At 46.6% G+C, this 13,076-nt stretch overlaps 1 protein-coding gene across 5 annotated transcripts in view; it reads right to left on the reverse strand.

Moving 5' to 3' along the window:
• The window catches only part of epha3 (eph receptor A3), a 111,549-nt gene that overhangs the window by 79,097 nt on the left and 19,376 nt on the right, over positions 1-13,076 (reverse strand). For all 5 annotated transcript variants that reach the window (XM_037109945.1, XM_037109943.1, XM_037109944.1 and 2 more), the window contains one exon: positions 12,356-13,016. In XM_037109945.1, the coding sequence (XP_036965840.1) occupies positions 12,356-13,016 (661 nt within the window). The remainder of the gene's footprint in view (positions 1-12,355; positions 13,017-13,076) is intronic.

The raw sequence follows: 13,076 nt of genomic DNA on the forward strand, positions 1-13,076 counted from the left end.
AGAGTCCACTTAATCTGGATTGCATCATAATTTCTGTGCAGCTATAGAAGCTCTGCGCAAGTGCCTGTGAGACATCTCTACCCCAAACTTCTCTTCTATGTGACGCCAGTGGCCATAAAAGCAAAAGGTTGCTCCAGCTGCTCGTCTCCTCAGCGTCATGTTTCCAGGCACAGGCTCAAGTTTACACCGGTGGCTGAGGTCACTGGCCATTGACGCAAACAGGTTCGCACGTTATCCCAAAACCCAGGTAGGTAGGTAGGTAGGAGCAGCGCATTTTTTCCTGCAGAGAACCATAGAAGATTTACCTTCATGACAATCTTAGTTTAAACACCATCCAGATCTTTGGATTTCTTTCTTTCTTTGGATCTTTGGACTGGTCTCATGTTGAACTAGTGAGACACACCGTAGAGTGCATACCTCCACCCAGGCCCAACAGTCCTCTTTAGGTCGTTCAATCAGGCCTAGTCCAACATTAGATGTAGTATATCCTGATCGGCTAGATTGTGATTTTCATTTGGATCAGCATTGAGATAAACTCAACTACGGCTGATTTATTTACATCAAAAATACGTTGATACCCAGACCCATTCTCCATCTAAGTTAAATAAATAATCAGTTCAGTGGTTTTTGTGTAATCCTGTCTACAAATCAGCCAGCCACCAAACTGACATGGTGGAAAACATAACCTAAGAATAAGAAGAATAACCCAATCTGTGCCAACATAGTACTTTCACCATATAAAGCCCAAATATATTGGTGCAGCCAGAGTTCCCCCCCCCCCCCCCCCCCGGCCAATACTGTGTTTCCTTGTGAAGCTCAGTCAGACTGGGCATGAAAAAGAGTGCAACAGAAGTTTCTACAACCTCAGGAGCTGTGAATGGACCTGAAAACTCGAGAGCAGCATTTTCGTTCCAACCCTTTCTGAAATTTCTTTTTCTGACCAGGTTCCTTTGATCCTCTCCAGCCCGCTCCGGGTCAAAAAGAGGAGCACCCTTGACAGGCGTTCGGATTCATCCCCAAGGCTGCTGGATAGCAAGATGTACATACATTTTTAGAAAGCTCTGGAAATTGATGTCTTAATGGATACATGTAGACAGGACTGTGGAATGTGCGAGCGGAGGATGACGGATTGGTTTGAAAAACATAAATGAATTCACAGAACGAGTTAAAGCATATTTTAATGTGAGCATCAGTGTGTGTGTGTGTGTGTGTGTGTGTCGGTGAGAAGCGGCTCCTGCTGTGGTAAGCACTTTGTCTTCCTTTCCTCACCTCTGCTCACTTCTGGTTTACTAATGACCTGTATATATTGACAGACGTGTCTCTCACCCTTATGTCGTGCGCTCATTCTCTGTCTCTCACACACACAAACACACACACACACACACACACACACACACACACACACAATGATCCCAGAGGAGCTCTGAAGCCTCACTTCCTGCAGGCGTGATTAAGATGGAAGACACAAACAATAAAAACGCCAAGGTTACCATAGCAAGGTCAAAAACACACCCGCAGACAACAGGTACGAGGAGATAAACATATTCAGAAACACAAAGCAGTCGAGGGTAAACCACGGATAAGTTCGGGGAGATTAGTTCTCCGCCCTTTTTTGATTCAAGGTTTCTGAGGCCCGCTGAGACCTACAACCGTGGAAAATATACATTGGTACTTTGTGTATAGTGATTTGCACATTGATTGAAAACACACAATACCCAAAGTTGCATATACATACAAAATATTCACGGGTCAGGAATGAATACAAAATGAATAAAGTTGATAAATTACATATAGTCTCCAGTGTACAGTAAAATATAGAAAACAATGCACTGGGAATCTTGCAGCCAACATTACTCAACAGTGTTACCAACCTAGTGGGCTGCTGGGTGATCATCACAGTCTGTGTGCGCCTTAGTATCACCAACATTACGTCGATTCCAAGAGGAAACCTCCCGGGCCGAAAAAGGAAGCAAATAAAAAAGTGCCCAACACTTCAATTCCTGAAGTGGTTACTTGAGGGCCGGTTCCCAAAAACCGAGCTGTCGCCAAACACCGAACTGTTAAGGCTTCAAGTCATGCATAATGAAGGGCATGAGTACATGAGCCAAGGCTAGCTGCTAGCTGTATAGCTAGCTGTCAGCAACCAGGTTTAATTCGGCTTGACTTAGCTCCTCCTCCTCCTCACAGTCTATTTTCGGATTAGCCAGGAGTGAGGTCATAGCTCACTAGAAACATGCAGTGATCATCACAGAGACGATATCCATGTCTCACACAGTCTATGGATGATCATTTAAAAGAGAGAAGGGCATCTGAGAGGCATCAAGAATCAAGAATTCTGGCACCAAGTCAGTATCCCAGGATGACGAGTTTGCGGATGACTGCTTGGACTTGAATGCATCGATATGTGTCACACAATTTAGCATGAGATAAAAAGTGTTGAGGCTGTCATTGCTGAAACTAAATACGTAAATAAAAAGACACTTGGAGTGACTGGGAGATTTCTCTGACAGATGAGTGCAGCGGCTCAAAGCTTTTTCACTACATCTGAGCTTGCTGTCTTTATGGCGACTGGCTACAGCCTCGCTGCAGAGTCACCACCAGATTTCCATGCTGTGCATTTACCCTCAAAAGCGTTAAAACAGACATCGCTGCCTCTGCTCGGCTGTCATTAAAGAGCGCAGCGTTTGTTGAGACGGAAAGGTTGTTATGCTGACATCTGCGATGTAGCAGCACGGAGGGATCAGACAGCTGCCGGAAGACAGACATTTATGCTGCGACGTTTTTCGGGTTTTTTTGTTTGTTTTTTTTCCCAGAGCTAAAAATGACGCTCAGAGGCTCCTCTCCACTGAACGCATCGCGGCGGTACAACGAGATGATGCTTCTGACAAGTAGGCTCAGTGTCACGATGCGTGGCTACAGGACGTGTTCGGATAAGTGAGACACGCGACAGCACGAAGCCCCCCGGATGTGTGTGAAGGTTGAGGGCATCTTCTGCACCAAGGACAGCAGACGTGACGTGATGGATTCGCAGTAATGGGCCCGATTTTATTCAGCAGTTAGATAAAGAATGTGATGAGAGCTTACACTGAATACTTTGACCCTCTCCTCTGGTGCCTCTGGAAGGACCCTGTTTGTTTGTGCAATGATTTAAGCTCCTTCCTCTGCTAAACTGTTAAAATCAAAGTGAAGCACTTGATCATATTAAGGACAAACTGTGGCAGTGAGGAGAAAAAAGGTGAGGTGCAGATTTTCAGCAGATTATGCTGTAGGTCAGACAGGCAGGGCAGAGTATAAGGGCCATTGAAAAAATCTGAATCTGAATGGAAAAAAAAGCTAAGTTTTTTTTACCCAATTCAGACTTTTTTCTCTGACTTTAATTCTGAGAAAGAGCTCAAAATGTATTTTTACAGTGGCCCTAACCCTCTTCGGTAGGCCAGCGCCCCTAAAAGTGATTACAAAAACACACCAACAGTGACAAAAATATGATGACGCTTCATAATATTTGCCCCACAAATGGTGTTTAATCAATTAATCACTTATTTGCATACATATTCATGCAAGAAACATAAAAATCTTTAATGCAACAAGCTCTCTCAACTAAGATCGCTGCTGCGTTCAACAGTGACAAAGAGAAAAGGCGAGAAAAAGTGTTTATTGAATCTGTGAGTGTGACCTGCGTGTCGAGTTGGAGTGGGAGATCTTTTCGTCCACCGAACTTGGTGGGACAGTTAGGAGCCATGCAAAAAGATAAGCAATAAATAAATAAAAATAAAAAAGCATTACCGATGTCTGCCTCTGTGGAGGTTGAATTGATAGCGCCAACGTCACGAAATCACAAAACAACCCCTCTGCGCCAAAGACTTTTCAGCGGGGGTCTGGATCCCGGTGACAGCTCGCTTTCTTTCTGTCTTGCCTTCTCCTCCCCCACGTCTCCTCCCTCTTCCATCTCCATCTCCAGCTTGCTCCCTCTCATCCATCAGGGGTGATGGAGTGACTCCCCCTCCCTGTTCCCCTCCCCCATTTCCCCCTCCCCTGTTACATTACATGTGTACCCAAACCTCCACTGTGTCTGTCAAAGAGGACGCTTCCCCGCAGCGTCCGTCCCTCTGTCCTTGCCCGTCCACACATGGAGACACACACACACACAACTATTGTCAGGAATCTCACAGTGATCATCCATAGTCAGTGTATACATATAGAAATGACATGTGTGGTCTTTTCTTTTATTTTTTGTGTGCCTATGAATGCTGCGTGCACACCATGTGTCTATGACCAGTCCAGTGTGCACACAAACCCACACATGTACACACACACATGCACACACAAAGACTGACCACTGAGAAGTGCCATCCCCCCCCAACAAATAAACACCCCATCTATCTATCCCACCATTTCTGTTTTAGGCCTGGTTGTGTGTGTCTGTGTGCGTGTGTTTGTGTGTATTTGTCTGTGTGTGTTAAGCTGAATTCCTGAGCCTGTGGTTACCAACAGCTTTGAAGTCCCAACAGCACCAGGGCCCCGGGGTGACGGGCTTACCCGCCACCCCCAGCCTGCGCTGGAAGGCCCATAAAGAGAAAAGCAAACAGGCAATAATACCCCGAATGAGCAAACCTTTCCTGCATCTTTGGCTGCAGCCTCCTCCTTGGCCCCTGCACACCAGGAGCAAACTCACTGGGGTGGGCACACACACACACACATACACACACACACACACACACTGCATCAGTATACTATATGAGTTCCACACAGAGATAAAGAAGTAAACATTGATTTTGGTCAGACAAACAGTCGAACGCTCAGCCGTTCAGCATTTGCAGCAATGGATGAGCATATGAATGCACTCTCCCTCTCTCTTTCTCTCTCTCTACAACACACACACCCCCACACACACACTGCTGTGTATGCCACACTTTAAATGACCATACACAACATTATTGCTGAGTTTTCCTTGCTCAGTGAGTCATCCCTGCCTTTGCACTCCAGCTGAATGGTGCCTCTAATTAACGCTACGTTCATTATCTCTCCCCTCTCTCCCTCTCTCTCCCTCTCTCTCTCTGTCAGTCTTCCTCCCTCCCTTCAGTCAGATTACCCTCCTGGCCGCTGTGCTGTGGAGTGGGAGTCAGTGTGATTGCTGCGGGCTCCTCGGCATGCTTTAATTAGCTTGTGAATTTTATTTTTTCCCTTTTTTTTTTTTTTTTTTGCACATCAAGGTTATGGAAGATGCTCAAAAAGTCAAACAGTACTCGGAGGGGGGAGCTCGGGAAATTTGGGCAGCGATGAACAAAAAAAAAAAACGGGACAAAATAAATGGCGAGCACAAATGGATGGGTTTGAACCGAGGACGCACTTGTAAAAACACAGTAACGCAGTTTCCTATGAGCCAATTAAGGCATGCAAAAGATCCAGTGCAACATGACACACATGCGGCGTCCCGGAGAAATCCCCGAAAAAGCTCCTGACACCGGCGTTCTCACGGACTCCTCCTTTAGTCGGAGAGTTTATGTTTTTACTTATTCTGATTTGTGTTGTGTGTCTAGCTGGGACGGGAGAAACGTCTGTTTGCATTTGGCGCACTTTTTTGCAGCATACAGTGTTAACACCGCGATTCGAGACCTTCTCTCGTCGGAGCAACTCAATCCAGGCCTTGTCCTTTTTTTTTTTTTTTTTTCTTCCAGCCTCTCCTCTCATTTCCAGCTCCAGAAAGGCGAGATGCCAGGACAGCGCACGCAGCCAAAAGGGCTGCAGCAGAGAAAAGCCTCCACGCTAAGCTAAACTGACAGCAGAGGAGGAGACTGATGCAATGGAACACTAGCGCCCGAGCAGTACAGTATAACACTTCATTCACCCAAACAAATCAGCGCGCACACACACACACACACACACACACACGGACGCGGGACGGCGTGAAGTGATGTGATCGCCTGGATTGGCTTTGAAAATGTGCGCGGGCGGAAGTATACGGGAAAACACCCGCTGCCGACCACGACTGTGCAGGTGCGACTCAACGAGGAACAGAGCGCATAACAGTAACAGGCTATTGTTACACCATGACTGTGCAGCCTCCATTGTGAAGGTGCACAGCTTTAGTATATTTGAGGTGTAGCCGGGAAAAAAGGAACAATGGCTCAGACAGCTCCATGAACGGGATAAATAAACGCACATGCAAAAAAAAAAAAAAAAACGCATTTGGTAACAAAAGCAGAGCAGAATCTGTGATGTATATCAGCCTGTTGCTGGATTAGAAATACTGTCATTGTAATTTAGAGGCTTTGCCGTTGAGAGTGTGTGTGTGTGTGTGTGTGTGTGTGTGTGTGTGTGTGTGTGTGTGTGTGCAGCGATGACATGTTCTTGTGGAGAGCCTGGCAGTTATATAATGGCCAACACAAACAAACAGAGTCCTTCCAAAGGGGACCAGAGGAGAGCCAACAGCTCCGCGAATTCACAGCACTCAGCCTCAACAGTCTGGTAAGAAAATATACAAAAAAACACAAGAGGAAAATACACAAAGTGGGCGATGAGAAAAAATGCAGGCAGGACCGTGGGACTCCTCTGTCTTCGTTAATTGGGCCGGAACGGGAATTCTATCAATAAATATTTAAAGTGGAGATGGATAAACACACAGCCACCTTGAATTCCTTGAAAAACAAAGGGTTACAATACAATCAAAGCTTTAACTGGTTAGCACCCATGACTTTCATAATGAAGATTAAGTTGAATTAAATGACGTAGCTTAATGCTAAACGAGCGCGTTGAACAGTCACAGTCTCAAAAACCAGCGACCAACGACCAAAAACAATCCGAACAGACAGAGATCAACAGCACCAGCTTCCCCCCCAGTGACGTCAAATCCGCTTCCAAATAATAAAAAAAAAAAAAACGAGCGAAATAGATGTCGGGTCACTCTCTCGGAGGCCCCGAGCTCGAGCGCTCCGTCGGTGGGGTTGACTCAGGTTCGCGTGACAAAGTCGGTGAAAGATGTGTAACGTGTCAGCATGTCGGTGCACGAGAGAGAAAGAGAGAGAGAGAGAGAGAGAGAGAGAGAGAGGCAGCAGCTAAATCACTTAAGTGAGAGAGTGGAGAGTGATAGAAAACATTCGACAAGAGATGGAGATGGACGGCAGGCTTTGAACCGACGGCCAAGACCGTCAGCCGAGGGAGCAGGAGCCAAGGGGGGGAATGGTTTGGGGGGGGGAGGAGGAGAGAAGACGTAAACAAGGAAACGCCTGTTATTTGGAAACGCTGTCACCAGAGAGTAATCATCTCAGAACATGTATCATCAGCGCAAAATGACAACTTTATGTGACACTTTTCCTTTTACACACAGGGTCAGAAATGCAGGCAAGAACAGCGACTCGGGCTTAAGTAGGCTTCAGCGTATGTGTCCCTGCATCTACGTGTACGGATTTACTGTATATGTGTAATTATAATAAGCGTTATGTTGCTGGCAAGTTTGAGGATTGTGTGTCTCGATAAATCCTGCGAGAATGTAAACCTGCGTCTCTCCTCGACGTACTGAGGAACAGCTGCTCGCGTTTTGCAACACACACACACATACACACACACTCAAACTCGACAGACAGACATCCGTTTGCTGTTTTAGGATCAAATTAGGGTTGCAGGAATTTCACACTGATGGTAGATACGAGTTAGTTCACCTGCTCCGGTCCGTTCTAATGACAGATGAAAGAGTGACTTAGCGAGATTAGATCTGGCCTCGCATTCTCCGCGGAAAGGCCAGGGCCCGCTCCACAAAACATACAGTAATCCAGACGATGACTGACGCGTCCATTCACCTCGTACGGTCGGGGAAAAAAAGAAAAAAGACCCTCGTCTCTCTCCCCCCCCCTCGACAAAAGATCTGATAACATCTCCTGCTCCTGATGCAGATGGTGAAATATCAAGATGTGTTCGCAGTAATATACACTATATGCTGTGAGGTAAGTAATGACACATCGCAGCCATAGGCCACACACACACACACACACACACACATACACTCTCATAACGCCAGCTCGGACATGGCGTCCCGTTGCCGAAGCCAGACAGAATTCACGTGTTCGTCTGAAGGCGCCACTGCAAAAACATCCTTGCTTTCAACAACATTTCTGGCTACCACACACACACACACACACACACACACACACACACACACACACACACACACACGGCCCAGCAAGATAATGACAGTCTAATACTGGAGTGTATTCTGTTAAAGCCCTTAAACACACTTTGGAGTCTGTATAAACAAAGACAACTGCTCTCATACTGGCTCTCTTCCTCTCTCTCTCTCTCACACACACACACACACACACACACACACACGCACACACACGCACACACACACCCTCATGGAGCAGAGACTCATGTAAATGAAAGATGCTGCAACAAAAGGCTTTCGGTCAGAGAAAACAAAGCATGAAATATTCAGCGAAGGTGCTCCTTCCACGTCCAACTGGGAGCAAACAGTCAATGCCAGCAAGACTCCAGTCCAGACACCTCACTCCAGGTCTCAAACACACAGCGTGTACTGTACTCTCCATCTCTCAGTTCGAACGGCGAAAAACAAAAGACTGATTATCTCATGAAGTAGCGAGGCATCATGGGAGTTGCGGTCTCCATTGATAACCAGTTGACCCAGTTGTCAATGAAAAGCTATCTTGACGTGATTCAGGATTAAAAATATTCGTGGACGGGTTAAGATGAGGTTCTCCCTCTCTGGCACGTCATCAGATGTTTGTCCACAGGTTGTTTTTGGACATTTTAAAAGTGGATTCCAGTCAGATTTAAGGGTCGGTGTCTGTAAATCCACCTCTCTGCCTGACAGTGAGAATTCCAAAGTCAAGGGATTAAAATATTACAAACTTGGCTTTGGAGGCTGAATTCGACTCTGTTTTTAAGGTAATGTTGCATGTAAATAGTTGAGAAACCGCAGTTCAGACATCTGTCTCTGTTTTATCTCGCTGTGCCACTGTAAACATGTTTTCATCCCGGTCCCTATCTGTCCATACGGCGACCTAACCCCGCACACTCATCTATCTGTTAGCACAGAGGGGCCTGGAGAGCGGGTGCTGCGTGCTGGGGGCCCCCCCAACGGCTGCACGCGGGGGGCTGTGGGGGGCCTGTTGGTGCAGCTGTCCCACTCCAGGGTAACATAAGACCTTATTAGAGTCCATTAGACCTCTCTGAAACCAATAAGAGATTGTCAAATACATCCAAACATTCGCACAATTCACAGAGAGGACGGGAAGTGAGAGGAGGGCGGTCGGCCAGGGGGACAGGGGTCGGCCATTTGTCTGGATGTGCTGCTTTTGTGTCCATGGCTTTTGACCTTTCAAAGACTTGAGGGGAGCGGCGAGATTTGTGGACGGAAGATGTAATTATTTTTTGCTTTAATTTATTAGATGAAGACTGAAATGGCTTGCAGATATAGGGCACGTCCAAATGAACACTTGCTTTTAGGCTCGTCAAACTACCCCGTTCGTCAAAATTAAAGTTTGAAAGTAAATGAGACTGACCCGAATTCTACAGTATCTCATGCAAATTGGTGCTTTTGTTATCATTTTTTTTTTTGCCCGCGAGCTTACGTCTCCTCCAGTCTGTTTACATTTTGCACATATAAGGTTTTCGCCCGACAGCTGCGACGGAGTCTCCCCCTCGCATCTGGACGGGGCTCGTCTGGAGTCGGCTGCCCCAGAAAAGGAGCTTCCCTTTGCCCCGACAGCAGGGGCTTGACCTGGGAGACCGCCTTTGATCTTTAATTAACACTGGGCGACGCTCTGAAGAGGAGGGAGCTGATGAGCACGGCAGCGTTCAAGGAGCCGCTACAATAACCGGGACAGCGGAGAGACAGAGACAAGCCGCTTCTTTTCTCTTCAAACCTGCGACGCCGTTTCAAGTTTTCGCAGTCGTCGCGGAACAGCCGCAGTGCAGAGGTGGCTGCTTTCAAAAAAAAAAAAAAAAAAAAACCACGACGCTGTGTCTGGCTTCTTAAGCAGAGTGAGGAGCTGGCTCAGACTGAGGGAAGAGGAGCACATCGAGAACGACACGGGCCACAGAAACCAACCAGAGCCCCACAAGAAAGGGAAGGTGGGGTTTTTTTCATGAGACATGCAGCTGGAGCTTCTGTCTCTGACGCCAAAGCCACTGTGAGAAGTTTTTCTCTCTGGCTTCATTAAACAAAATTTAAAGAATCATAAATCAGGGCAGCATAAAGAAAGCAAGTACATACTTCCTCTATTATTACTTTACATTCTATACCGTGGTATTCAAATGCGCTGTGTGCTTTAAAAGATGTACTCCAAGCGCTCCTTTCTACCAAAAAGTGCAGGACACAATTATGCTGCTGCAATGCAAACTGTAATTGATGAAAGCTGTCTCGCTAACCACAGAAGCCGCACGCTGGAAATGTAATTTTGAGTTATCTAGTCATGTCTGTGCGCACACATGCAACTGCTTATGAAGAAAAGGTTTACAAGGGAAAAAATAATGAAAATTGAAAAGTACACTTCTGGGTACTTTACAGTCCATTCTGCTGTGGATTTAATCAGACCTGGACGTGCTGAGTGCTGAGACGAAAGGCTCATTATGACACTTCACCGTTGAACCAGCCGTTCATGTTCTTGATTACAACTTGTCAAATAGAGCAGTTTGGTCGGTGGCCTTCAAACTTCAATTAAGTAAATAAGTGTAATATGCAATGCCCAGTTAGTCTTTCAAAATAATGCATGGTGACAAAATGTTACATATAATGACATATAATGGTGAGAGATATACCAATTATTGGCCTGGTCAATGATCAGGTCCAATGTTCAGCCTTTTTTCTGATTAACAATACTTGTGATTCTTCTGTCAGACTGTTGATAAAATAGTATGTAAATTAATAGCCACTGAACACTAAATAACATAAATCTGCGGAGTTACTAGTAGGTGTCAGCCCTGAAATAACCATATCGGTCAACCACCCCCATTATGACCTTTGGACTGTTATTAAGGTTGTGAAATGGTAGCGTTTGGTCAGGTTTAACCACAAGTAATACTTGGTTAGGTTTAGGAAAAGTTCATACTTTGGGTTGAAATAACTACATTTATTTTTGTTACTTGAGTAATGTAAGCGATGCAGGTAGATGATGTTAATCACGCATGTTAATGTCTCACTCTTTATGCAACTGTACAAGTAGTATGGCTCTTTAAGACGTGTGACAGAGGGGAAACTTCGCCAGCAAACTTATAAGCGTGGGGCTGCTGACCAGGCTGCTGTGTTTGACAATGCACCTTTTTTTTTTTTTTTTTTTTATCCCAAATGGATGACATTTGCCTCATGTTTTTGACAAAGCACTGTATAAATGAGGAGCAACAACGGCAATCAAAGGATGATTACAACCAATAAACAAGCTGTCTGAAAACCTCCTGCATCTGCTCCTCAAACCATCACGTACGGGCTTTTTCCACTGAGCGATGTGTCAGTCCAATTCTACAGCACCAGACGCCCCCAAAAAAATCTTTAGTGACTTCTGTCATCGTGACATTTCTTCTTTCCAATAACCCCTTGGCAGCAACTCAAATCAATCCCTCTGCAAAAACATGTGTGATGATGGAGTCGCAGACGGCCTGAAAATGAAAAGTCAGGCGGCCAGACGTATACTTCTTGACTTCTGCAACCACCTCCAAAAGGCGACTTTGGGGTGAGATCGAGTAAATCCAGACTCCAATATCTGCCCACTCATGACTCCACCGACACCCGCAACCATCACCGCAACTATTCCATTATTCACCATCCACCCCGGTCTGCTCCTTTCTTCTGCGTTATCAGTCCCATCCTCGCTTCTCTGGTTAAGATCTTCCCATGGCTAATGATGTGTCACAGAGGAGATCACTATTGAACTACTGCACGCTGCGCCCCACAGACCTGGAGAACACATCACACACGAGCATGGAAATATATACGCGCACGGCTGTCAGCTAACACTCTGGGATTCCCGGGTTCTTTCTGAATGCCGCACACATAGGGAATCCAACGTGCGCACGCGTGTACACATCGCTGGGGCATCGGACGTTAATGGTTCTGGGCCGACAGAAATGAAGTGCGACCATCTTTTGATCAAACACATTGGCAAACTTTGCAACTTTGGCAAGCTTTGCTTTGCATCACACAGTTTTTTTTTTTTGTACAAGTATGTATGCGGGATCAAATCTGTGGATCTGTAGACAGATATTAAAAGCTGATCCCTTTGCCCGGAGAGCTGGAAGTCAATAGCTACAACTCACGTTTGCCACAAAAATGGCTCCATAAAGAAGAGAAATGAGGGATTAGATATAAAGAAAATGCAGAAAGTCTGAACAAACTGAGCTGTCTTACTTTGGCAGGTGTTGCTTCTCTCCTCGTACCCGGGGTTACATAGACACTTCCCAATAGGCACGAGCCACTCCCCCTCGGTGCTGCAGTACATTCGCGGAGGCTCCTCCTCCTTGGAGTGATTGACACACGAGCCTTTGACCTCCACCAGCGACTGGGAGTCCATGGGCACCGTGTCGGGGAAGGTCGCCAGATTCCTCACAGTGTACGGGCACTTCTTGAAGTAAACCCTCACCGACACCAAAGCTACACAGGCGCCCACGTCCTGGAACGCCAGGTAGAAGCCCTTCTTGGTCATGGGGCCCACCTCGCGCACCTCGGTGTTGAGCTTGAGGATGCGGTCCCCGAGGTCCATCTGGGTGAAACTCTCGTCGGCGGCGATGGTGTCGATCTTGGAGAACTGGTGCTCCCTGAAGTGGCTGCCCTGGTCGTCGTCCGTCTCCAGGTAGAGGAGGTTGAAGGTCTCCTTGCAGGTGCCCAACACCAGCGGGATGGAGTTGCAGTCCCTCAGGGTGAACTTCAGCTCCACGTAGATCTTCTGGGCCGACTGGCGAGGGATCCAGTTGGTGCGAAGCCAGTTGTTCTGGCTGTACTCCATCACGTTGCAGACCTGGAAGGTCCTGATGGGAGTGTAGTGCTCATCCACGCCGCTGATCTCCTCCCACTGAAAGAGATGGAGAGAGGGAGAGGTGGAAGAGAGAAATGGAGGGAGACGAGATAGAGA

Source organism: Acanthopagrus latus, chromosome 9 (assembly GCF_904848185.1).
Source record: "Acanthopagrus latus isolate v.2019 chromosome 9, fAcaLat1.1, whole genome shotgun sequence".
Lineage (NCBI taxonomy): Eukaryota > Metazoa > Chordata > Actinopteri > Spariformes > Sparidae > Acanthopagrus > Acanthopagrus latus.